Below are 24,482 nucleotides of genomic sequence, written 5' to 3' on the forward strand. Positions count from 1 at the left end.
CTCATCCCCGCACTGAACCAGGAGGCGGCCGGAGTGCTCAGCCAGCTGGAGGACCTACAGCCCGGGGATTACAACCGAGTCAAGGAGGCCCTGCTGCACAAGTTCGGGCTGACCCCCGAGATGTACAGGAAGAAGTTCCGGGGGGTACAGAAAGGGCCACGGGAGACCTATGTGGATCTGGTCTCCCGCCTGGCGCAATACTGCCGCAAGTGGGTGTCTGGAGTCGGAGCCCAGACTGCAGAGGAGCTGCTCAAGCTGGTCATGATGGAGCAGTTCTATGCAGCGTGCCCACCCAAACTGAGGCTGTGGCTCAAGGACCGGAGACCAGAGAACCCCCAGGAGGCTGGGAGACTGGCGGATGAGTTCACGGAGAGCCGGTCCGGGTGTGAACGGGAGTCCCGGAGAGAGAGGGAACCGCGCAGAGACCGGATCTCGGCTGAGCGACGGAGGGAGTCAACTACGGGGCGAGCCCAAGGAACAGGTCGTCTGCGCCCCAGACAACCAGCCAGGGCCTGGACAGAGACAGCCCAAAGCCTAACTTGCCATCGCTGTGGGCAAAAAGGCCACAAGAGGGCTCAGTGCACCAGGTCCCAGGACCGGGGACTTTCCAGGGTTAACTGGCTGGGGCGGGAGGAAGGGCAGGCTGCCCCAGAGGCAGGGGCTGGCAGGCAAACCTCAGCTCAGAGAGAGGGGAAGGATGCTCAGTGCACCTCCCCTGGGAGGTCTGATTCTCAGGAGGCGGATTTCTCCGTGTACCGGGTGGGGGCAGGACGGCCCCTGCGGAGCGAGTGCCTCATACCCCTGGAGGTGGATGGTAGGAAGGTGACGGGCTTCTGGGACACGGGGGCGGAGGTGACTCTGGCCCGATCCGACATAGTGGCCCCAAAGCGGATACTACCCCACGCGCAGCTGACCCTGAAGGGCATAGACGGGTCCCCGTTTAAGGTGCCTGTAGCCAGGGTGCATCTGAAATGGGGGGCCAAGGAGGGCCTCAAGGAAGTGGGGGTGCACCCGCACTTGCCCACCGAGGTGCTGATGGGGAACGACCTAGAGGAGTGGCCCCATGAATCCCAGCGGGCTCTAGTCACTACCCGGAGCCAGAGCCAGCGGGGGTCTGACAACGTGGGTCCAGGGAAGGACTCCTGGCAGCGTCCTCAGGGTCCCATCCCAGTGGACACGGGATCCAGCCAGGCTGGGACTCCGGACCTAGGCAAAGGTGGGGAACAGGTCCCGATCCCTGCCTCAGCAGCTGAATTCCAGGCTGAGGTGCAGGCAGACCCCTCCTTGCAGAGGCTGAGGGACCAGGCTGGCCTCCATGCAGCTCAGCCCCGGGGGAGAGGTGGCCAGGAGAGATTCCTGCGGGAGCGTGGGCTCCTGTTCCGTGAGTGGCTCCCCCCCAGGAAGGCGAGGGCATGGAGGGTAGAGCGGCAGCTGGTCGTCCCCCGAAAGTATCGCCTCAAGCTGCTGTATTTGGCCCACGATGTCCCCGTTGGGGGCCACCGGGGGATCCGGAGCACCCGGCTGAAGCTGCTCCAGCACTTCTATTGGCCGGGAATCTTTACAGCCGTGCAGCGGTACTGCCGGTCCTGTGACTCCTGCCAGAGGGGCGGGAAGGCCCAAGACAGGAGGAAAGCGGCTTGGGGGTCTCTACCCCAGATAGAGGACCCCCTGGGCTCGCTGAGAGAGTTATGGGAGGGGAAGACCTCCCTGGATGGAGCATCGGGGGTGGAAGCCACCCTGGCTGTCCAGAGAAGGCTCGCTGGGCTCATGGCCCCGGCCCGAGAGACCCTGGCCAGAGATCAAGGCCAGTGGAAGGGTGGGTGTGACCCCCGAGGACAGGCCTGTGCCAGTCGCCCTGGAGCGGGGCGGCGAGTGGACAGAGGGAAGCCAATTCATGTGGGGCCTCGCCACGGCCGGCCCGAGTCAAGGGGAGCACCCATGTCCCCAGGGCGGGTTCCCACGCAGAGGACCCGAACTTCCCTAGGTCACGAGCGGAGTGACCCTGCTCAGTTCGCTCTCGGAGGGGGGAGAACTGTGACGTAGTGGGGGTACCTGGCTGGTTTCTATGCTGCTGGCTCTGGGGGAACCCCCACTGGCTGCCGTGGGTACCACGACCCAGCAAAACAGGATGAGTCACTATGCAAACCAGTGGCCAGACACCCCCCATGGAGAGGAACAAAGGAAGGTGGAATGCTGCCTTGGCTGGGGGGCAGGGCTGGAAGTGAGTGAGTTGGTTGCTGGCTGTCGGAGGGCATGGAGGAGAGCCTAGGGGAAGGGGCTGGAGTTTAGGGGCCCAGTCTCCCCCATCTCAAGGGGGCCTGAGGCATCCTAGCCCAGTTCCTGTAACCAGATTACATCTGTGCTGCGCTGTGCTGGAGGAGCAATAAACCACCCTCAATTCCACTGGCTGGTGCAGTCTGTTTGTGCCATTTCAGGGTGCAGGAGACGGGGAACCCCCAACGCGCCGTCACACTGGTGTCAGAAGTGGGATGCACTGCACCCCGTGGATGGAGCTTCCAGCGGCAAGCGACAAGGCGCAGTAGAAGCAAGAGCCCTGGAGCCAGGCGTGCTGGAGACAGAGCGAAGCGGTTCCGGGGAATCGTGGGGCGCTGCAGCACTAGACTGGTGAGTCTGCACCGAGGGGACCAGCGGGCAGATGGCCTACGCCCCACTCTTGAAGGCAGAGCTGGTGGGGCTGTGCAGAGAGAGGGGCTTGCCTGTGCAGAAAGCAACCAAGGCCCAGCTGATTACCCAGCTGGAAGAGAATGACCAGCCACAGGGCCAGGATCTTGTCCCCAGGGGAAGCAGCCAGACCCCCCCTGAGAGTGTGTCAGGCTCAGAGAGGGGGAGGAGCGCTGGAACCCACAGGAGAGATGAGACAGCTTCCCCCAGGAGGCCTGCAAGCTGCAGCCCATCTAGGGCAGGGGCCAGCCAAGCAGAGCTGCGGCGGCTGGAGATCCAGCTGCGGATCAAGGAATTGGAAGTAGAGGACCGAGAGAGGGACCGCCAGGACCGAGAAAGGGATCGCCAAGATCGAGAGAGGCAGCGGCAGCATGAGCTGGCCATGGCAGAGCGGAGAACCGGCGGGGCACTGGCTGCGCCAAGTGCGGATGGGCCCCAGGGTCCCAGAACTGCCAGATGCTTGGAGAGGCCCGTGGTGGCCCAATTGAAGGACATGGGTGACATAGACGGGTTCCTCAGTGCCTTTGAGAGGGCCTGTGGACTGCAACGGGTCCCCCCAGCTGACTGGCTGCAGGAGCTCATCCCCGCACTGAACCAGGAGGCGGCCGGAGTGCTCAGCCAGCTGGAGGACCTACAGCCCGGGGATTACAACCGAGTCAAGGAGGCCCTGCTGCACAAGTTCGGGCTGACCCCCGAGATGTACAGGAAGAAGTTCCGGGGGGTACAGAAAGGGCCACGGGAGACCTATGTGGATCTGGTCTCCCGCCTGGCGCAATACTGCCGCAAGTGGGTGTCTGGAGTCGGAGCCCAGACTGCAGAGGAGCTGCTCAAGCTGGTCATGATGGAGCAGTTCTATGCAGCGTGCCCACCCAAACTGAGGCTGTGGCTCAAGGACCGGAGACCAGAGAACCCCCAGGAGGCTGGGAGACTGGCGGATGAGTTCACGGAGAGCCGGTCCGGGTGTGAACGGGAGTCCCGGAGAGAGAGGGAACCGCGCAGAGACCGGATCTCGGCTGAGCGACGGAGGGAGTCAACTACGGGGCGAGCCCAAGGAACAGGTCGTCTGCGCCCCAGACAACCAGCCAGGGCCTGGACAGAGACAGCCCAAAGCCTAACTTGCCATCGCTGTGGGCAAAAAGGCCACAAGAGGGCTCAGTGCACCAGGTCCCAGGACCGGGGACTTTCCAGGGTTAACTGGCTGGGGCGGGAGGAAGGGCAGGCTGCCCCAGAGGCAGGGGCTGGCAGGCAAACCTCAGCTCAGAGAGAGGGGAAGGATGCTCAGTGCACCTCCCCTGGGAGGTCTGATTCTCAGGAGGCGGATTTCTCCGTGTACCGGGTGGGGGCAGGACGGCCCCTGCGGAGCGAGTGCCTCATACCCCTGGAGGTGGATGGTAGGAAGGTGACGGGCTTCTGGGACACGGGGGCGGAGGTGACTCTGGCCCGATCCGACATAGTGGCCCCAAAGCGGATACTACCCCACGCGCAGCTGACCCTGAAGGGCATAGACGGGTCACCGTTTAAGGTGCCTGTAGCCAGGGTGCATCTGAAATGGGGGGCCAAGGAGGGCCTCAAGGAAGTGGGGGTGCACCCGCACTTGCCCACCGAGGTGCTGATGGGGAACGACCTAGAGGAGTGGCCCCATGAATCCCAGCGGGCTCTAGTCACTACCCGGAGCCAGAGCCAGCGGGGGTCTGACAACGTGGGTCCAGGGAAGGACTCCTGGCAGCGTCCTCAGGGTCCCATCCCAGTGGACACGGGATCCAGCCAGGCTGGGACTCCGGACCTAGGCAAAGGTGGGGAACAGGTCCCGATCCCTGCCTCAGCAGCTGAATTCCAGGCTGAGGTGCAGGCAGACCCCTCCTTGCAGAGGCTGAGGGACCAGGCTGGCCTCCATGCAGCTCAGCCCCGGGGGAGAGGTGGCCAGGAGAGATTCCTGCGGGAGCGTGGGCTCCTGTTCCGTGAGTGGCTCCCCCCCAGGAAGGCGAGGGCATGGAGGGTAGAGCGGCAGCTGGTCGTCCCCCGAAAGTATCGCCTCAAGCTGCTGTATTTGGCCCACGATGTCCCCGTTGGGGGCCACCGGGGGATCCGGAGCACCCGGCTGAAGCTGCTCCAGCACTTCTATTGGCCGGGAATCTTTACAGCCGTGCAGCGGTACTGCCGGTCCTGTGACTCCTGCCAGAGGGGCGGGAAGGCCCAAGACAGGAGGAAAGCGGCTTGGGGGTCTCTACCCCAGATAGAGGACCCCCTGGGCTCGCTGAGAGAGTTATGGGAGGGGAAGACCTCCCTGGATGGAGCATCGGGGGTGGAAGCCACCCTGGCTGTCCAGAGAAGGCTCACTGGGCTCATGGCCCCGGCCCGAGAGACCCTGGCCAGAGATCAAGGCCAGTGGAAGGGTGGGTGTGACCCCCGAGGACAGGCCTGTGCCAGTCGCCCTGGAGCGGGGCGGCGAGTGGACAGAGGGAAGCCAATTCATGTGGGGCCTCGCCACGGCCGGCCCGAGTCAAGGGGAGCACCCATGTCCCCAGGGCGGGTTCCCACGCAGAGGACCCGAACTTCCCTAGGTCACGAGCGGAGTGACCCTGCTCAGTTCGCTCTCGGAGGGGGGAGAACTGTGACGTAGTGGGGGTACCTGGCTGGTTTCTATGCTGCTGGCTCTGGGGGAACCCCCACTGGCTGCCGTGGGTACCACGACCCAGCAAAACAGGATGAGTCACTATGCAAACCAGTGGCCAGACACCCCCCATGGAGAGGAACAAAGGAAGGTGGAATGCTGCCTTGGCTGGGGGGCAGGGCTGGAAGTGAGTGAGTTGGTTGCTGGCTGTCGGAGGGCATGGAGGAGAGCCTAGGGGAAGGGGCTGGAGTTTAGGGGCCCAGTCTCCCCCATCTCAAGGGGGCCTGAGGCATCCTAGCCCAGTTCCTGTAACCAGATTACATCTGTGCTGCGCTGTGCTGGAGGAGCAATAAACCATCCTCAATTCCACTGGCTGGTGCAGTCTGTTTGTGCCATTTCAGGGTGCAGGAGACGGGGAACCCCCAACGCGCCGTCACACCTTATAGGACAATAACTGAAGCTTTAGTAGCAGGGAATTTTAGGTCTCTTGTGGGCCCGCAACTTCTGCATTGGAAGTGCCAGAGCAGGGAGCAGCCTGGACAAGAAGCCTTTGCTCTTCTCAGTTTGCATCCTCCATTTCAGTTGCAAACCCTGGAGCTAGTTCCACAGAGCTGTCAGTTTTCTTCTCATTCTCTGCTCCTGACACCCTGTCATGATCTTGGGGTTCATTCAGTAACAAACCAGCCAGTAAATAAATGGCCGAGGGAGGTTTTGGAATCTCCATCACTGGGGATATTTAAGAGCAGGTTAGACAGACATTGATCCCGGATGATGTCAATTGTGCTTGTCCTGCCATGGGGGCTGGGGATGGAACTTAAGGTCACTTTCTTCTATGAGGTTATGAAAGTGAATGGAGGTTTTAACACAAGACACTAGACAGCATCGGGGGTGATCTCCTGGGCAAAGCTACCCTGGGTTCTCCACCCCAGCATCCAGGGCACCTCTCTTACCTCCTCTGTTCTCTGACAAGGGAGCATCTCTACATTTTAATGTTCCATAAACACACTCAGTCACCCTCTCTTGCACCTCGTGGGTTATTCAGGGTTTTGGATCTGGCAGTGGGAGGCTACTTCTTCCTCATCGATATCCTCATCTTCCTCATTGTCCATTGCTAGTTCTGTGAAGGGCCCTTCATTCTGTGCCTTGGATTCTCCCCACAACGTGACCCCTTTGAGCTAGAAGCACCAGTCTCAGGTCTCAGAAAAATCCACAGGGTCGGACGGGGCTTTGGACGCCATCAACACTTTAGTGATCAACTGAAATGCATCTAAAATGCAGCCGTGTCCAGGGAGAGAAACACCTGCTGTGTCACAGCCCCCATCTCCGTCAGGTGGCCCCCTGTCCTGCTCCTCTCACCCCCAGCTCCATCTCCAGCTGTACATGGCCCAGCCTCCAGCTCCTGTTCCCCAGAGCGGGGTCAGTCCCATCCCACAGGGTCATGGTTTGGGACCTGGAAACCTGCCTCAGTCCCGTCACTCGCCGTCTGTGCCAAAGTTCCTGCAACCCAGCAGAACTTCTGTGACGTAGTGGGGGTACTTGCTGGGCTGTGGTGACCCCTGCTGTCTGGAGCAAGACCCAGCAGGGAAAGCCTCACTAGGCCAAGGTAATGCCAAACTTGTTGAACCAGTGGCCAGACACCCCCCATGGAGAGGAACAAAGGGAGGTGGAATGCTGCCCTGGCTGGGGGGCAGGGCTGGTAGGGGGTTAGTTAGTTCCTGGCTGGAAGGCAGGGAATAAGGAGCTGGGGAGGGGGCTGGGACTCCCCTATCTCAAGGGGGGGCACTGAGGCCTCTTAGCCCCATTTCCTGTAACCAGATTACATCTGTGCTGCGCTGTGCTGGAGGAGCAATAAACCACCCTCAATTCCACTGGCTGGTGGAGTCTGTTTGTGCCATTTCGGGGTGCAGGAGACGGGGAACCCCCAACGCGCCGTCACAACTTCCCAGTGCGATTTTCAAACACACGGCAGGGCCCCAGCTGGATCTGGGCCTGGCTGGAGAGTTGTCGCCGATCCCCCTCTGGGGTCAGTGTGTTGTGTCTCCTGCAGTCGATGGGGCCTGGTAGAGGCTAGAGTAACTCAGCTGAGTTTCCTTTAACCCAGTTGAATCCCTGACCCAACCCCAGAGCTGTCAGTCACTAGGGGCTGCTGGTTTAGCTCCTCCCCCAGTATCAGCAGTGGGAAATTGGCAGCTGTCCCCCACACGCCCTGCGCAGCGAGCACCGAATTCGGTCACAACGCTGAGCTGAGCGGTGACCACACCTGAGGCTGTGACTTCCTCTGCCTGCGTCAGAGGGGAGGGTCCCATCCCCCTGCACCAGACGGGGCCAGTAGCTGAGCTGAGAACCCAGCTCCCAGCCCAGAGTGACCGGCTCAGCATGGTGCTGCCTCTGCTCCTGCCTCTGCTGGGTAAGTGCCCCCCTTGTCTCCAGCCCCTCGGTGTGTCTGTCTGGAGACTCCCCTTCACTCCCCACGTCTCCCCTTCCCCTGCTCCCCCAGCCCCTCCCCAGAGCTCTCACCCCCTCTCTGCTCTTCTCCTCCAGCCTCGCTCCAGAGTCTCCCCAGGCCGGTGACCCCCGCAGGTAACGACGTCTCCTGGCCTTGCTGAGATGCTTGTGGTGGGTTGGGAGAAGTCAGTCAGTGGGGGTGGGGCTCCCCTACCTCCCACATTGGGGGTGGTTGAAATTGCAGGGAAGGGGGATTCCCAGGGCCCCCCGTGTCACCCCTTGGGTGGTTCCAGCTGCCCATTCACAGGAGTCTCCCATGGACCCTGCAGCTGCAGCTCCAGTCCAGAGCCACGTCCACGGGGCAGAAGAGCAGGCCCAGATAATGGCTCCTTGGAGCATCTCTTTGGTGGGTCCCTGCCCAGGCCGTAGGGGAGAAGCTGCCCCAGCACCATGGGGGCTTTCCAGCACCAAAATGGGAACTTCAGCAGAGACAGCGAGGTCTGGACGGGCTGTGGAGACTGAGTTCCCATCTCCCCATGGCTCTGAGCGCCCCTAGGCAAGGCCCATCAGTGTGGGGCCATGTGGGGGGGGTCTATCTCCCCCAGGTCTGCGACCCTACAGAGGGCTCAGGGCCTTGGGGACAGATCCAGCACCACCAGCCAGGACACTAAAAGCAGGTTTTGCAGAGACCCCAGAGAAGACGTGGTCAGTGGAAAAACTCCCCCCTCCCTTCCCCATGTCCAGCCAACCCTTCTCACTTCTCTGCAGCGACTCTGGAGGGTCTGGGGTTGAAGCACTGGCAGAAACCACCCTCCCCCTCTCGGCCTCCTGCTTCCCCCAGAGTGTGGGATCTGGAGCTGCACTGGTGGGTGAAGGATCCTCCCAACCTGCCCTCACCCCTCCCCTGGATGGAGAGGGGGCAGCCTGTGGATACTGAGACACACGAGGGAAACTTCCCACCCAGCTCTGCTCCTGACACCCCTTGTCTCTGCTGGGACAGGCCCGTTGAGTCCTGATTGTTCTTTGGCACAATCCCCTTCCCAGCTCCTCTGTTCTCGGGAGGGTAGAGCAGCAGGTTGGGGGGCAGGGCAGGGACACTGGGAGGCCACTGAGCATAGAGCAGCAAGTTGTGGGGTGCAGGGGTGAAGATGGGGGAAGGAATTTGCCCAGCTGTGCAGAAGGCAGGTCCATGTTCTAGGAGAGACTCCAGGAGCTGAGCCTGTTCAGTGTCACAAAGGGAAGGTTGCCCGGAAGTTCCGACGTGGGGAACAGACACGTGACAATGGAGGGTTCTGCAGGTGACCAGACAGTGATTCTACACGATCCAGTCCCTGGGAGCAGGAGCTCCACAAATTCCAGCTGGCAATGAAGTTCTGGGTTTCATCATCGGGGGAGAAGTAATGGGACAGGAGAGAGAATCAGGCCGTGGGTTATTTGCCTTGGGGTATTTCCCAGCGTGGGGGCAGGTGCTGGGCAGTGAGATGCGGCTGGTTTGTGTTTATATTTCTCCTCTCACTTCTCATTTTCTCTTGATTGCATCCTGGCCTGTCCCTCTGCGCTGACCCCTCTGCCTCTGTTCTAGATCTCCTGCCACCTCCTTCACTTGTGAGGAACTCCACATACCAAGCATATCCCCCAGGGGAGCTGGTTAGGCTCATGTGCTCCTCTCCGCATGGGGAGCAGGCTGGGGGATACAGATTCTCCTTTCGAAAAGGGCTGCAGGTACTCCTCATCCCCACTGCAGAGCCCTGGCTGGAATTCCCAGCTGAGAGGGGACGGGCTGGGTCCTACACCTGTGCGTACTGGAGACAGGATCCCGAAGGAGCAAGGTCATCTAGGTGGAGCAGCTCCATCTCCCTCACAGTGACAGGTGAGCCCCTTTCCTGCTGTTTGGTGGGTGGGTCACTGGGTATCTCAGGCCCATCCGAACACGTCAGCGTTGGCCCCTGGCTCTGGCCAGGGCTCCCCTTGTATCTCTTGTGATTAGTGTCACTGTCCTGTTCCCCACCCCACTGCTGGCACCAATACACCAGCGAGTGAATGGGCGAGATCCCAGCAGGGGTCAAAGGGCTGGAGCTTCTCTGGAGTCACTGGGCTGGGACCCAGCTGGAGTGTGGGAATCTCCCCTGGGGCACTCAGGGCTCTGCAGCATACGGCTGTCTCTGCTCTTAGTGCTGGGTGTCCTGCTCTGTGTTTGCTGGGGGCAGATCCCTGACACCCCTGGCCTAAACTGCACAATCCCAAACCCACCCCCTTCAGGCTGAGCTGTCCCAGGCAGGATCTGCCCCCTCAGGTACCGAGCAAGGGAGGCAGGGCCTCTGGGTTCCTGGCAGGGAGATCTCTGTGGCTCAGTGTTTGCATGTCCTGGCGGGGACGTGGCTCCTGAGAACAGAGCTGGGGCTGGCTGGGGTCTGTGTCCTTCCTCTGCCCTTCACTGGCTCTTCCTTTGTATCTGTCACCGGATAGGAACCATCTCCCCCCACTGACCCCCTTTTCTTTTCCAGCCCCCAACCTCACTGTGTCCCCGCAGCGACCTGTCTACATTGCTGGAGAGAATGTGACCCTCACGTGCTCAGCTGCTGGGGTGTCCAACGTGTCTGGGATCCGGTTCTTCAGGAACGGCTACAAAATCCACTGCATGGAATTACCCTTCCCTCGAGACAGCTACACTGACTCCCTGCAGCTGTCAGGTCTGTCTGGGTCACACACTGGAGTGTACAGCTGTGAATTCTGGAAGACACTGTCTGGGCGAGAGCTCCTCTCAGAGACAAGCAGCCCCATCAACATCACAGTGACAGGTGAGGTCCCTTTCTCCTGCCTTTTACTTGCCCCATGGCAGGGCATCTTCTCATGACGTGCGGGATGAGACCCAGGCTACTTCTAGGCTGCACGCCTTTTTCGACACAGGCTTTGTGGACAGATAGGGTACGTCCAGACTACAGGCTTTTGTTGACAGAAGCTTTGTCAACAGATAGTGTCGACAAAGCTCCTGTCAACAAAGAACGTCGAGACTACATCCAGTTCTGTCGACAAAGCAAGCTGCATTGTCAACATGACAGTGTAGGCACAAAGGACAGTGTAGATGCAATAAAGCCTTCTGTCGACAGAATTCGTAGAATTCTTTGTTATTCCTCATTTAATGAGGTTTGCAGAAGTTGACATAACTGCTGAGTTCTGTCAACGTTATGTTGATAGAACTCAATGGCAGTGTAGACGCAGGTATAGTTTTGTCCACAAAACCCTGTAGTCTAGGCACACGCCCACCAGACTGGCCACTCAGATCCACACAGGGAGACTCAGGTCAATTTGAATCCCCCAGTAATATCACTCCCTGGTTCCTAGTAGGTTTGTGGGGAGTTGTTGATGCTACTTTGGGGTTCAGAGGCTCCTAGCCCAGAGAAACATTGAATCCATTCAAGGACCAGCTCCAGCTGATGACAAGCCTCCCCTCTAGTCAGTTTAGTGAGGTGCCAGGAGTGGCTGGAGGAAGATGCAGAGCTGGAGAACAAGGAACTCTAGAGGCACTGTCAGGACAAGGAGGGAAAACCTGCAGGTCCAGGAGCAAGGGGCCGTGCCTGGGGAATGGTCCATTCGGGTCCCAATCTTCTGAGGAAGAAGGTCCCCCTTATCTGAAGGAAGTAATCCCCACCCCGTCCTGGATCTCACTCATTTCTCTAGGGAGCCCCCCAGCACCCTGAACTGTAGCAAGAGGCTCTGGAGACAGAGCCCAGGTTGTCTCAGAGCACACGGAATTGTGGGCACCATCTTCACTTTCTCCACTGCCCTGACCCTGCTGACCCCTCCCCTTTGCTGCTCCCCACAGATCCCCCTCCCCAGCCAGTGCTGAGTGTGGATCCCCCGTCTGGAGCGGTGAGTGAAGGGCTCCCCCTGCTCCTCACCTGCACGGCCCCAGGGGACACCGGCGAGAGGAGGTTTCATTTCTACAAGGACAAAGTTGAGTTTGTCCCCAGGGATGCAGGGTCTGAGATCAGCACCATGGAGCCCGGCTCCCGCTCTGTGAAGGGCTCTGTGCTCAGCATCCCACGGGCCAGTCCCAGTGACAGCGGGGAATTCACCTGCAGGTACGAGGACAACGTGAGTGGGAGGTGGATCCCGTCCCTCCAGAGCCAGGCTGGGAATGTCACCGTGAATGTCACTATGAATGCCACCAGGACAGGTGAGACACCCCTAATATCTTCATTGAGCTGAGTTTGTTATTCCCATGGGAGGAGACCCATCCCTGGGAGCTCTGCTGGGAGAGGGAGGTTGGTTGGGGTAACATGGAGAGAAAATAAAGTGGAGGTAAAATTCCTCTCCCCCCTGCTTTTTCTGTCCTTAAGACTGGACCTCCCTTCCCCCCCTGGGGCAGGCTGGTACAGAAGGAATGTGCCATTTTCAATTCAATGGAGGTGTGTGGGGGGGGGTGTCACCAAAATTATTTTGGAAGGGCAGGTCCCTGCATCACCAGGAATGTGCCAGTGCCAGGTGAGGCAGCCCGTGGCTTGCTGGCCTCTACCTAGATAGATTCCCCTTCTCACCCAGCACATTTCCCAGTGGAGCAACCAGCTCCCAGACCCCAAGGGCCCGTCGCGCACAGGGCAGGGCACAGGGCAGGCAGAGAAGAGTGGAACAGACACTCGTGTGGGGTGAACGAGGGTCAGTGTCCCCCACTCTGAGAGAGAAGGGCTGTGGGTGGGTTTCACATCCCAGTTCGGGCTGCTGAGATTCTGGGGGAGGGGGTGCTAGAAGCACAGACACACGGACACCATGTGCATCCCATCAGCAGTGATGTTCACCGGCTGCTTCCACTCCCGATTCTATCTCAGCAGGTCACAGCTTTGTCAGTGTCCGGGAGCTGGCCGTGGGCGGCTCCTTCTGCCTCATCAACGGCCTCATCTTCCTCGTCTCCTGCTACTGCTCCTAGATCCAGGTGCCTGGCTTGTTCTGTGCAGGGGCCCTTCCTTCTGTGCCTGGGATTCTCCCCATAAAGAGACCCCTTCGGATCCCCCTGTGGATACCAGCCTGGAGGGGGAGATGCTGGTGGGAAGCCCTGGAGCGAGAGCTGAGAAACATCCACAGGATCTGAAAGGGCTTTAGCACCAGCAACGCTTCCGGGACCAATGAAAACGCCGCTGTATCTGGAGCGGGGCACGGCCGCGTATTCATCGGGGTAGAACCCTCGTGCACAGAGCCTGCTTGCTCTGAGTGAACTCCTGCACCCCTGTATTCACACCCTACACACCGACACAACGCCGTGTGCACCCTCTGCCTTGTGAAGTGTCACGGGACTCATCCCTGGAACTTGCCATTGACATCACTGTGCACTATAGGAGGCAGTGCCACAGGCAGGGATCCGGCTGTCCTCTGCGAGTCTGTTTAATCGTCTGTATTGGAACTAAGGGGAACCAGGCTGCCCAGGGCTCCAACACCAATGGGGCAGGGTGAGAGGGTCTCACCCGAAATGATCATATTGATCTCAATATGCATCACTCCCAGATGATTTGGGCAACGTACATCCTGTAACCGATCCAGTTTAGTGTCACACCCGGCTGGGTCTGTGCCTCTCTCTCTGGTGTGTGAATCATTCCCGTGTGGCAGGTTGGAGCTGTGCGGTTTGGGATTGTCTCTGGTTTTAAAGGGCAAATGGGAGCCAGCAAGGATTCTTCTCTGGCAACCCTAATGGCCGGGTGATCAACTTAATGGCTGGTAAAAAGCTCTCAGAGGGGTCACCATGTGAGTCTGTAATTTCAGAAGCAAGGCCTGGTCCTGCGGCACCTTGGAGACTAACCAAGATCCATAGAACCAGGAGCTTTCCTGGGCAAACCCCACGTCCTCAGGTGAATTGGAATGTTTCTGTGATTTCCTCTCCAGTCCACCTGAGGCAGTGGGGTTTGCTAGGCAGAGGGGGTGGAGAACAAAGGATTCCTGCCCCAAAAGAAAGTCTGTGGCAGCCTCTCTCTCTCTGGCTGGCATGACACCCCCAAACGGAGAGCCAGGGACCCACGTCACAAGGAAAGATTCTCTCTGGCTCCTTGGCTTGTGTGAAATAAAAACATTTTAGGGTAAGTTTACCATAAGTTTGGTGTGTTCGAACTAGCCACGTGCTTCCTGTTTGTTTGAAATTTGTAACTTTCTTTATTCTGCCTGTTTTCACTCACAACCTCTTCAATCCTTCATGTATTTTGCATGTCGGATATAAACCACCGACCCAGTGCTGACTGTGCCTGTGTGCTCTGTGTGCGGCGTGTGCAGACAGAGTTGTGTGTGTGCTGGGAATGTGCTGTGGGTGCACCTGATACACAAGATATTCCCAGAAAAGCAATGTGGATTGACCAGTGTACGTGGGTCGAGCCAACGGAAGTGAAGTGAAACTGGCCAGAGTGTGATGCTGACACGTCTGATCCCTGCTCTTGCCCTGGCTGCAGGGATTAGCTAAGGGACGAGCTCACAGCTGGAGACTGGACCAGGGCACCTGGGGCTGGTTTGCTCTGCAGAGGGGTTAGACTTACAAGAAAGTCATTAGTGTTTAGACTCTGTGAGCGGCTCCTATGTTGGACCCTGCGTTTATCTCACTGATAATGGCCTCACACCCTGTCCTAAGGTTATTTTTAAGTGTTTGCTCTGGAACTGTGAAAAGCCACAGGATGACGTGTGAAGTACAGCGCTAGTTTGCCACAGGAGGGGCGATTTCCTGCCCAGTGTAAGAAGCCCCCAGACAGCAGACAAACAATTGTGCTACATCAGAGGGGAAAACACTTTGTTGATTGCTCCCCCCACACTCTACCCATGAACTGGAGACAAACATGTGAACTTGTCACCTCCTCTTGCCCCTGGGGGAAGGGATTCCCACACGCAGCCAGGCCTACAACTGGAGACACTTTCTTCAATACGACAATAGATGGGAGCCTGGAATTGGTGGGTTTTTAAGTCTGATGCTAGTTACCAAAGCCCCACCCCTGCCACTGCTGTGTGTGTTCCACAGTAACCACCCCCCTGTGTTTGCCTGGGACTCTTTAGGTTTTACTTTTGGTTTCTCCTCATCTTGCTCAGACAGAAAGTGAACCGGAGCTCCTAGGGCCGGTGTCAGGGGGAGAAATGTTCCAGCCCCTGCCCCCCTCCTCAGGCCTGCTTGATCCCAGTGTGTCTGTGAGAAATCTCCCAGCCACAGTGTCTGCCACTCTGAGCACTTGAGTTTCTGTATTTGGGATCTTCAGTATTGCACAAAGCATTTATTTCCGCCAGTATCTGTGATAGAATTTCCCAAAGCGAACACCGTGTGTGGGCCCAGGCAGTGACCCACAACTTCCACAGAACTGTCTGCACCTGGGTTCACAGACAGTGTCAGTTTTCACTGGAAGTGGGACCCTCTTGGATTGGGTCTATTCCAGCAGCATTCACTGGTACGGAGCACACGGAAAACCCCTTGTGGCGAATGCAACTCTTGGGCATCTGCTGTCAGAGCGTGTGCCGCTCTGCATGTCTGGGGAGCATGTTCTGAATTGGAATCTCTTTCTCGGAGCCGTTTCTCTTTTCACATCGTTAATACCCCACACGGGTCTGTCTCCGAGCAGAGACTCTGTCTGATCACCAAAAGCTTTCTTCACTCTCTGCTTTATTGCTCCATGATGCCATCAGGTGTCTCGCCTTAGAAGATGGCGTCTCTCAAGGGCTCATTCCTTTCTCACGTGCCATTTTCTTCACATTTAGTCAGTATCTGACTTCCTGCTTTCACTTTCATCACACTAAAAATTGTTATAAATGACCAAAGCTTTCTGCCCCCATTTTGTCTCCGTTTTGCCCATAAGTGATTAATTCAATTCACATTCATGTAAGATTTGTTTTTTCAATTCTCTGTTCCAGTCTCTGACACTGTCAGACTTCATGGAGGTTGCTCTTTTAACTTTTTTGTGGTCAAGCTATTTGTGCTTACGTAGTACATGTGCAAGTGTGATGGATGGGAGCTGTACTACCTTACTTTAGACATTCTAGACATTCTGTTAATTAAATTGCCTGTAAAGGGTTAAACCAAGAGATAGGAGATATTCAGGAGGCCAGGAGAGACAATGGTGAGAGAATAAGAGATTTGAATAGAAAACCATGTTCCTTCTGCTTTAGTTTTTGTGTGAGTTCAGGGCAAGAGCTGGGCAAAAGATAGACTAAGCCAGGATTTTTTCTGCAATATCTGTGCCTAAGGCAAGACTAGTCTTGGAACTACAGATGCAAGTAGAACAGGGAATGTTCAGTTAGACACAACCATTTTGTGTTCATTTGGTTGTATGGTTCAACACCTCTCTGCTTAGCCCATGTGACTCCTGATACCAACTGAATGAATCTGTCCTTTTAATCTTCCTTTTTTTAGTTGCTCTGTAACACGTAGCAATCAAGTCTGTCTTCTTGTTTTGTAAATAAAACACCTTTTAAGGACTATGATCTGATTCCTGTGTCCTAGAAGGCAGGGGGTTCTGTGTGAATGTGCCTGAAATGGAAGGTCGGCTGTTAACAAATTACACTTTGATTTCATAATCTCTCCGGAGGAAGGTTTAAAGAGCTCGGGGTTACCCCACAGGTAGAAGTTCTCAAGTGAGTCATCTCAAGGGGTTTTGCATTTGGGTGATTGGAACTTCCCCCACGCAAGGTCAGGGGATGTGTGACCTTACAGTGTTTTTTACACAGAAATGTTAGTGATGGGGATTTTTAGGTCTCTTGTGGACCCCAACTTCTGCATTCGAAGTGCCAGAGCAGGGAGCACCCTGGACAATAAGACTTTGTTCATTTAGGTTTGCACCCTCCATTTCAGTGGCAAACACAGGAGTTAGTTCCACAGATCTGTCAGTTTCCCTCATTTCTGCTTCTGACACACTGTCATGATCTTGGGGTTCATTCACAAACAAACCAACCAGTAAATAAATGGCCGAGGGAGGTTGTGGAATCTCCATCACTGGGGATATTTAAGAGTAGGTTGGACAGACATCCATCACGGATTATGTCAATTGTGTTTGTCCTGCCATGGGGGTTGGGGATGGAACTTGATAACCTCTTGAGGTCACTTTCTTCTATAAGAAATGTAGAAATTTCTTCTATAAAATGGGATGGAGGTTTTAACACAAGACACTAGAGAGCATCTGTGGTGATCTGCTGGACACAGCTACCCTGGGTTCCCCACCCCAGCATCCAGCGCACATCTCTTACCTCCTCTGTTCTCTTAGAAGGGAGCAACTCTAAATTTTAATCTTCCATAAAAGCATTCAGTTACTCTCTGTTGCAGCTCGTGGCTTATTCAGGGTCTTGGAGCTGACAGTGGGAGGCTCCTTCTTCCTCATCAGTATCCTCATCTTCCACATTGCCCCCTGCTGCTCCTAGAGCTGGGGGACTGTCTAGTTCTGTGAAGGGCCCTTCATTCTGTGCCTGGGATTCTCCCCACAAGGTGATTCCTTTGGGATAGAAACACCCGTCTCAGGTCTGAGGAAAATCCGCAGGGTCTGAAGGGGCTTTGCATCAACTCTTGAGTGAGCAACTAAAATGCAGCTGTGTCTTGGGAGGGAAAGAGCTGCTGAGTCTCCGCCCCCATCTCAGCCAGGCTGACCCCTGTTCTGCTCCATTTCCAGCTGGACATGGCTCGGCCTCCAGCTACTGTTCCCCAGAGTGGGATCAGTCCCATCCCACAGGGTCAGGGTTTGGGGACTGGAAACCTGCCCCCGCCCCGTCACTCACTGTCTGTGCCAAAGTTCCCTGCAGCCCAGCAGAACTTCCCAGTGCTATTTTCAAACACCCTGCAGGGCCCCAGCTGGATCTTGGCCTGGCTGGAGAGTTGTTGCCGATCCCCTGCTGGGGTCAGTGTGTTACGTCTCCTGCAGTCAATGGGGCCTGGCATAAACTCCAGTAACTCAGCTGAGTTTCCTTTAACCCAGTTGAATCCCTGGCCCAACCCCTGAGCTGTCAGTCACTAGGGGCTGCTGGTTTAGCTCCTCCCCCCAGTATCATCAGTAGGAAATTGGCAGCCGTTCCCCACACGCCCTGCGCAGCGAGCACCGAATTCGGTCACAACGCTGAGCTGAGCGGTGACCACACCTGAGGCTGTGACTTCCGCTGCCTGAGTCAGAGGGGAGGGTCCCATCCCCCCTGCACCAGACTGAGCTAGTTGCTGAACTGAGAACCCAGCTCCCAGCCCAGAGTGACCGGCTCAGCATGGTGCTGCCTCTGCTCCTGCCTCTGCTGGGTAAGTGCCCCCCTCAGCTCCCAGCCCCTCGGTGTGTGTCTGTCGGGAGACTCCCCCTCTCTGACCACATCTCCCCTTCTCCTACTCCCCCAGCCCCTCCCCAGAGCTCTCACCCCCTCTCTGCTCTTCTCCTCCAGCCTCGCTCCAGAGTCTCCCCAGGCCGGTGACCCCCGCAGGTAATGAAATCTGCCAGCCTTGCTGAGTTGCTTGCAGTGGGCTGGGAGGACTCAGTCAGTGGAGTGGGGGATCCCCTGCCTCTCACATATGGGTGTTTGAAATTGCAGGGAAGGGGGATTTCCAGGGCCCCCCATGTTGCTCCCTTGGCGGGTCCAGCTGCCCATTCACAAGAATCTCCCATGGAATCTGCAGCTGCAGCTCCAGTGCAGAGCCACGTCCATGGGGGCAGAAGAGCAGCCCCGGCTGATGGCTACTTGGGCCACCTCTTCAGTGGGTCCCTGCCCAGGCCATAGGGGAGAAGTTGCTCCATCTCCATCGGTGCTTCCCAGGACCTCACTGGCAACTTCAGCACATAGAGCGAGGGCTGGACGGGCCATGGAGACTGAGCTCCCACCTCCCCATGGCAATGAGTCCCTCCAGGCAGCTCCCATCAGTGTGATGCTGTGTTGAGTGCCCCTAGGCAAGGCAGTGTGGGGCCGAGTGTGTGTGGGGTCAATCTCCCCCAGCTCTGGGATCCCACAGAGGGCTCAAGGCCATGAGCACAGACCCAGCACTACCAGCCAGGACACTAAAAGTAGGTTTTGCAGAGGCCCCAAAGAGGCAGTGAGTGGAAAAACTCCCCCCTCCCTTCCCCATGTCCAGCCAATCCTTCTCTCTTCTGTGCAGTGCCTTCTAGCTACTGCCGGGGTTCTGGTGTTGAATCACTGGCAGAAACCACCCTGCCCCTTTTGGCCTCCTGAGTCCCCAGAGTGTGGGATCTGGAGCTGCACTGGAGAATGAAGGACCCTCCTAACCTGCCCTCACCCCTCCCCTGGATGGAGAGGGGGCAGCCTGTGGATACTGAGACACATGAAGGAACCTTCTCACCCAGCTCTGCTCCTGACGCCCCTTGTCTCTGCTGGGACAGGCCGACTGTGTCCTGATTGCTCCTCGGCACAATCCCCTTCCCAGCTCCTCTGTTCTCGGGAGGGTAGAGCAGCAGTTGGGGGGCAGGACAGGGACACTGGGGGGCACTAAGCATAGAGCAGGAGGCTGTGGGGTGCAGGGGTGAAGATGCAGAGACTGGGGGGAGGAATTTGCCCAGCTGTGCAGAAGGCAGGTCCATGTTCTAGGAGAGACCCTAGGAGCTGAGCCTGTTCAGTGTCACAAAGGGAAGGTTCGGGGACGGGGATGGGAGGTGGGGGAGGACTGAATCCCTGCCCAGAAGTTCCAACTTGGGGAACAGACACATGATAATGGAGGGTTCTGCAGGTGACCAGACAGGGATTCTACATGACCTGGTTTCCTGGGAGCAGGAGTTCCACAAATTCCAGGCAGGAATAAACTTCGGGTTTTCATCATCAGAGAAGTAAGGGGACACGAGAGAGAATCAGGCCGTGGGGTATTTGCCGTGGGGTATTTCCCAGCGTGGGGGCAGGTGCTGGGCAGTGAGATGCGGCTGGTTTGTGTTTATATTTCTCCTCTCACTTCTCATTTTCTCTTGATTGCACCCTGGCCTGTCCCTCTGCGCTGACCCCTCTGCCTCTGTTCTAGATCTCCTGCCACCTCCTACCCTTGTGGGGAGAGCCATGTACCAAGCGTATCCCCCTGGGGAGCTGGTTAAGCTGATGTGCTCCCCACCGCACAGTGAACCGGCTGAGGGATACAGATTCTCCTTTCAGCAGGGCCTCCTCAGCCCCTCTGCAGAGCCCTCGCTGGAATTCCCAGCTGAGAGGGGACGGGCTGGGTCCTACACCTGTGCATACTGGAGACAGGATCCCGAAGGAACAAAGTCATCTAGGTGGAGCAACTCCATCTCCATCACAGTGACAGGTGAGCCCCTTTCCTGCTGTTTGGTGGGTGGGTAACTGGGAATCTCAGGCCCATCCCAACATGTCAGCTTTGGCCCCCTTGTGATTAGTGTCAGAAGAGGGATTGGTCACTGTCCTGTTACCCACCCCACTGCTGGCACCAATACCCCCGTGGGTGAATGGTCAAGATCCCAGCAGGGGTCAAAGGGCTGAAGCTTCCCTGGAGTCACTGGGCCAGGACCCAGCTGGAGTGTGGGAAGCTCCCCTGGGGCACCCAGGGCTCTGCGGCATTTGGCTGTCTCTGCTCTTAGTGCTGGGAGTCCTGCTCTGTGTCTGCTGGAGGCAGCTCCCTGACACCCCCGGCCTAAACTGCACAATCCCAACCCCACCCCCTGCAGGATGAGCTGTCCCAGGCAGGATCTGCCCCCTCAGGTACCAGGCAAGGCAGGCAGGTCCCCTGGGTTCCTGGCAGGGAGATCTCTGTGGCTCAGAGTTTGCATGTTCTGGCGGGGACGTGGCTTCTGAGAACAGAGCTGCGGCTGGCTGGGGTCTGTGTCCTTCCTCTGCCCTTCACTGGCTCTTCCTTTGCATCTGTCACCACATAGGAACCATCTCCCCCCACTGACCCCCTTGTCTTTTCCAGCCCCCAACCTCACTGTGTCCCCGCAGCGACCTGTCTACATTGCTGGGGAAAATGTGACCCTCACGTGCTCAGCTACTGGGGTGTCCAGAATGTCTGGGATCCGGTTCTTCAGGGACAGCCAGAAAATCCACTCCATGGAATTACCCTTCCCTCGAGACAGCTACACTGACTCCCTGCAGCTGTCGGGTCTGTCTGGGTCACACATTGGAGTGTACAGCTGTGAATTCTGGAAGACAGTATCTGGGCGAGAGCTCCTCTCGGAGACAAGCAGCCCCATCAACATCACAGTGACAGGTGAGGTCCCTTTCTCCTGCCTTTTACTTGCCCCATGGCAGGGCATCTTCTCATGACGTCCAGGGTGACACACAGTCTGGCCACTCAGCTCCACACAGGGAGACTCAGGTCAGTTTGAATCCCCCAGTAATATCACTCCCTGGTTCTTAGTACCTTTTGGGGGAGTTGTTGATGCTATTTTCAGGTTCAGAGGCTCCTAGCCCAGAGAAACATTGAATCTGTTCAAGGACCAGCTGCAACTGATGACAAGCCTCCCCTCTAGTCAGTTTAGTGGGGTGCCAGGAGTGGCTGGAGGAAGATGCAGAGCTGGAGAACAAGGAACTCTAGAGGCACTGTCAGGACCATGAGGGAAAACTGGCAGCTCCAGCAGCAAGGGGCTGTGCCTGGGGAATGGTCCATTTGGGTCCCAAAATTCTGAGGGAGACAGTCCCGTCTCTGAAGACAGTAATCCCCACCTCGTCCTGGATCTCACTCATTTCTCTGGGGAGCCCCCCAGCACCCTGAACTGAAGGAAGAAGCTCAGGAGACAGAGCCCAGGTTGTCGCAGAGCACATGGAAGTTTGGGCACCATCTTCACTTTCTACCTTTCCATGTTCCTGCTGATCCTTCCCCTTTGCTGCTCCCCACAGATCCCCCTCCCCAGCCAGTGCTGAGCGTGGATCCCCCGTCTGGAGCGGTGAGTGAAGGGCTCCCCCTGCTCCTCACCTGCATGGCCCCAGGGGACACCGGCGAGAGGAGGTTTCATTTCTACAAGGACGGAGTTGAGTTTGTCCCCAGGGATTCAGGGTCTGAGATCAGCACCATAGAGCCCGGCTCCCGCTCTGTGAAGGGCTCTGTGCTCAGCATCCCACGGGCCAGTCTCAATGACAGCGGGGAATTCACCTGCGGGTACGAGGACAACGTGAGTGGGAGTTGGGTCCCGTCCCTCAAGAGCCAGGCTGTGAACGTCACCGTGAATGTCACTGGGACAGGTGAGATGCCCCTAAATCCTTCATTCTACCCCTGTGTTGTTCCCCTGAACTTGGGAGCTCATCTTGGAATGGGAGGTCAGAGGAAGTGACAGATGCCACGTAGAGATAGAAAACAAAGTAGAGGTTAAAATCGACATCTCCCCTGCACAACCTGCCCTTTCTCACTGTGATACTTTGATGGCCCAAGTGTCTGAGCATCTCACAATATTTTTCATGGATTTAATCACCTCCCCTGATGCCTATTGTAGCAATGAGAAATGGAGGCAAGGAAAGAGAAATTGTCCTAGGGGATGTGTGGTACATCCAGGAATTTAACCCACCTAACCAATGCTCAAGGCCAGCCCCATAACCACTGGACCTTCCTTCCCCTTTTTGGTATGAGGAGAAGAATGGTACAACTAGACTGTGCTATAGATAACAGTGAAGGGTTTTCAGAATCTTGTGTGAGTCCCAGACTTGTTCCATGGTGATCCAGCTGTTCTCATTTGTCCTTCCCACCCATTTACTTGTCTCCTGCATAAACAGCCTCACAGCAAACCCAGGCCATTCTGCTGAAAACAGGAGGGGTCTTGCTCCCAGCTGGAGCCCTGGCTGCTCTGATCTGCTACTGCCATAGGAAGAAAAGAGGTGGGTGAAAGGGAGCTGGGTGCTGTGACCTCCCAGCTGCTCCCTCGATGGTGTTTAGCCAATAACTATTTTGTCACGTATCCGAGGGGTAGCCGTGTTAGTCTGAATCTGCAAAAGCGACGAGGAGTCCTGTGGCACCTTATAGACTAACTGAAGTGTAGGAGCATAAGCTTTCGTGGGCAAAGACCTACTTCGTCAGATGCATGTAGTGGAAATATCCAGAGGCAGGAATAAATATACAGGCCAGGATCAGGCTGGAGATGATGAGGTGATCCAATCAAGGAGGATGAGGCCCACTTCTAGCAGCTGATCTGGAGGTGTGAATTCCAAGAGAACAGAAGCTGCTTTTGTAGTTAGCAAGCCATTCACAGTCTTTGTTTAATCCAGAGTTGATTGTGTCAAACTTAAAGATGAACTGTAGCTCAGCAAAATCGTGATTTTGTCACGATCAGTGTAAATAGTTTTGAACCACCAACATCCACAAACTACGGTACCACGAGGTGGGTATGGAGACCAACTCAAACATGCCTGGCTCAGGGTATATTTCGTTCTAAGTCACATGCCAAAGCAGAAAAAGAAGATCAAATTCTAAAGCACTTAGTAGCTTTTCAAACATGCATTCGTCCCGGTTTGGCTTCTCTAACACACGATGCCCAATATCCAGCTCTGCACCTGTGTGATTAAAGACAAATAACCCTCACACAACACTAGTCAGTCATGAAAGAGGGGAAACCCTGCAAACCCTGTGAGCCGGGAGAATTTCTAGCACTTTCTTTCACTTCCCATTCACTCCACAAATCCATCCCTCAGATGCTGCTTGAAAGACAGAAAATCATTTCTCACATCCTGATTCTATGCTGAATTGGGAAGGCCAGGCATTGCCACAGCATCTGAGCACGCCCGCTGGCAACTGGCTCCAGTTCATGGGCAGAGACTGAGGTGTGAGAGCCACAATATTAACAGGACTGAGGTGGCCAATCCCCCAGAGGTCCAAGCTCACACGGGAAGTGGGGGGCAGAGCAGAGAATCTGAGTTTCCCCTTGTCCCAAGCAAGAACTTTGGTCTCTGGGCCAAACTTCTTCTTCAATTGTTTGGGTGAGTTGTTGGGGTTGTGGCCACGGGGCTGAGTCATGGCTACACAATAGCACCGTGTTTAGACATGAGCATTAATGTCATTGGCTGTGGTTGGGGTTAATATTAAGGGAGAAGTAAAATCATGTAACACTTTCAGGAATCTTCATGGGTCTACACTGCAGAAATACACACTTATACACACACATACAGAGACGGTTTTATGTTTTTTCACCTGGTGCCCTGGTATTAGCCTCAGACTCACACACGTACTGAAATCAACAGACACAAAGCTGAGTTTGGCTTCTTCTTTCTCAGGGTCACACACTGGTGGAGTCATTCCCTCTTGCTCCTCCCCACTTCAGCTCCATTCTCCTCTGATTCCGTTTTAGTTCCAAAGCCTCTGCCAAGCCCTGAGGGATCTGCGCCCAGGGAACACGCCAGAAACAGGAATCCTGGTCATCACAAGAAGAGACCCAAATCCCCAGGTGCTGGAGTGGAGCAGGTGGAACAGGTAACAAGAATAGATTTATAGATTTATAGATTCCACCCCCCTCCCCAGCACAATCCATCTGCCTTGAAACAGCACGGCCAGAATCTTGTGCCCGGTCCTGAGATGCAGCTTCCTATCTGGTGTGTGGGGAAGGGAGAAGGCAGACAACAGCCCCAAAGGGAAGCTACCCCAGTGTCTGTTCAGGCAGGAGAAAAGGCTGAGATGTGGTCGTCCCTTCCCCATCACTCTAAACTTCCACTGACTCACAGAAATGTAGGGCAGGGCCGAGACAGCAAGTCTTCTAGTCTTACCCGCTGTGCTGAGGTAGGATTACTTAAAACTTCAGTGGACAATGAGAACAGCCGGTCACCGTCCTGTCTGTAACATTGTCTCAGAAGGGTTGTTCTGTTCTCAGCTTTCTCATCTCCTGACTGAACAGGACCCATTTGTGCACCTTACACG

General features: G+C 56.4%; 1 protein-coding gene across 1 annotated transcript in view; it reads left to right on the plus strand.

The window, feature by feature from the left end:
- The window catches only part of LOC149521079 (basement membrane-specific heparan sulfate proteoglycan core protein-like), a 141,791-nt gene that overhangs the window by 50,944 nt on the left and 66,365 nt on the right, over positions 1-24,482 (plus strand). The window contains exons 9-11 of the mRNA XM_089774210.1: positions 11,562-11,884; positions 17,790-17,796; positions 21,488-21,810. Of these exons, the coding sequence (XP_089630336.1) occupies positions 11,562-11,884; positions 17,790-17,796; positions 21,488-21,810 (653 nt within the window). The remainder of the gene's footprint in view (positions 1-11,561; positions 11,885-17,789; positions 17,797-21,487; positions 21,811-24,482) is intronic.

Source organism: Pelodiscus sinensis, chromosome 30, assembly GCF_052426305.1.
Source record: "Pelodiscus sinensis isolate ZL-2025 chromosome 30, ASM5242630v1, whole genome shotgun sequence".
NCBI classification, from domain to species: Eukaryota; Metazoa; Chordata; order Testudines; family Trionychidae; genus Pelodiscus; species Pelodiscus sinensis.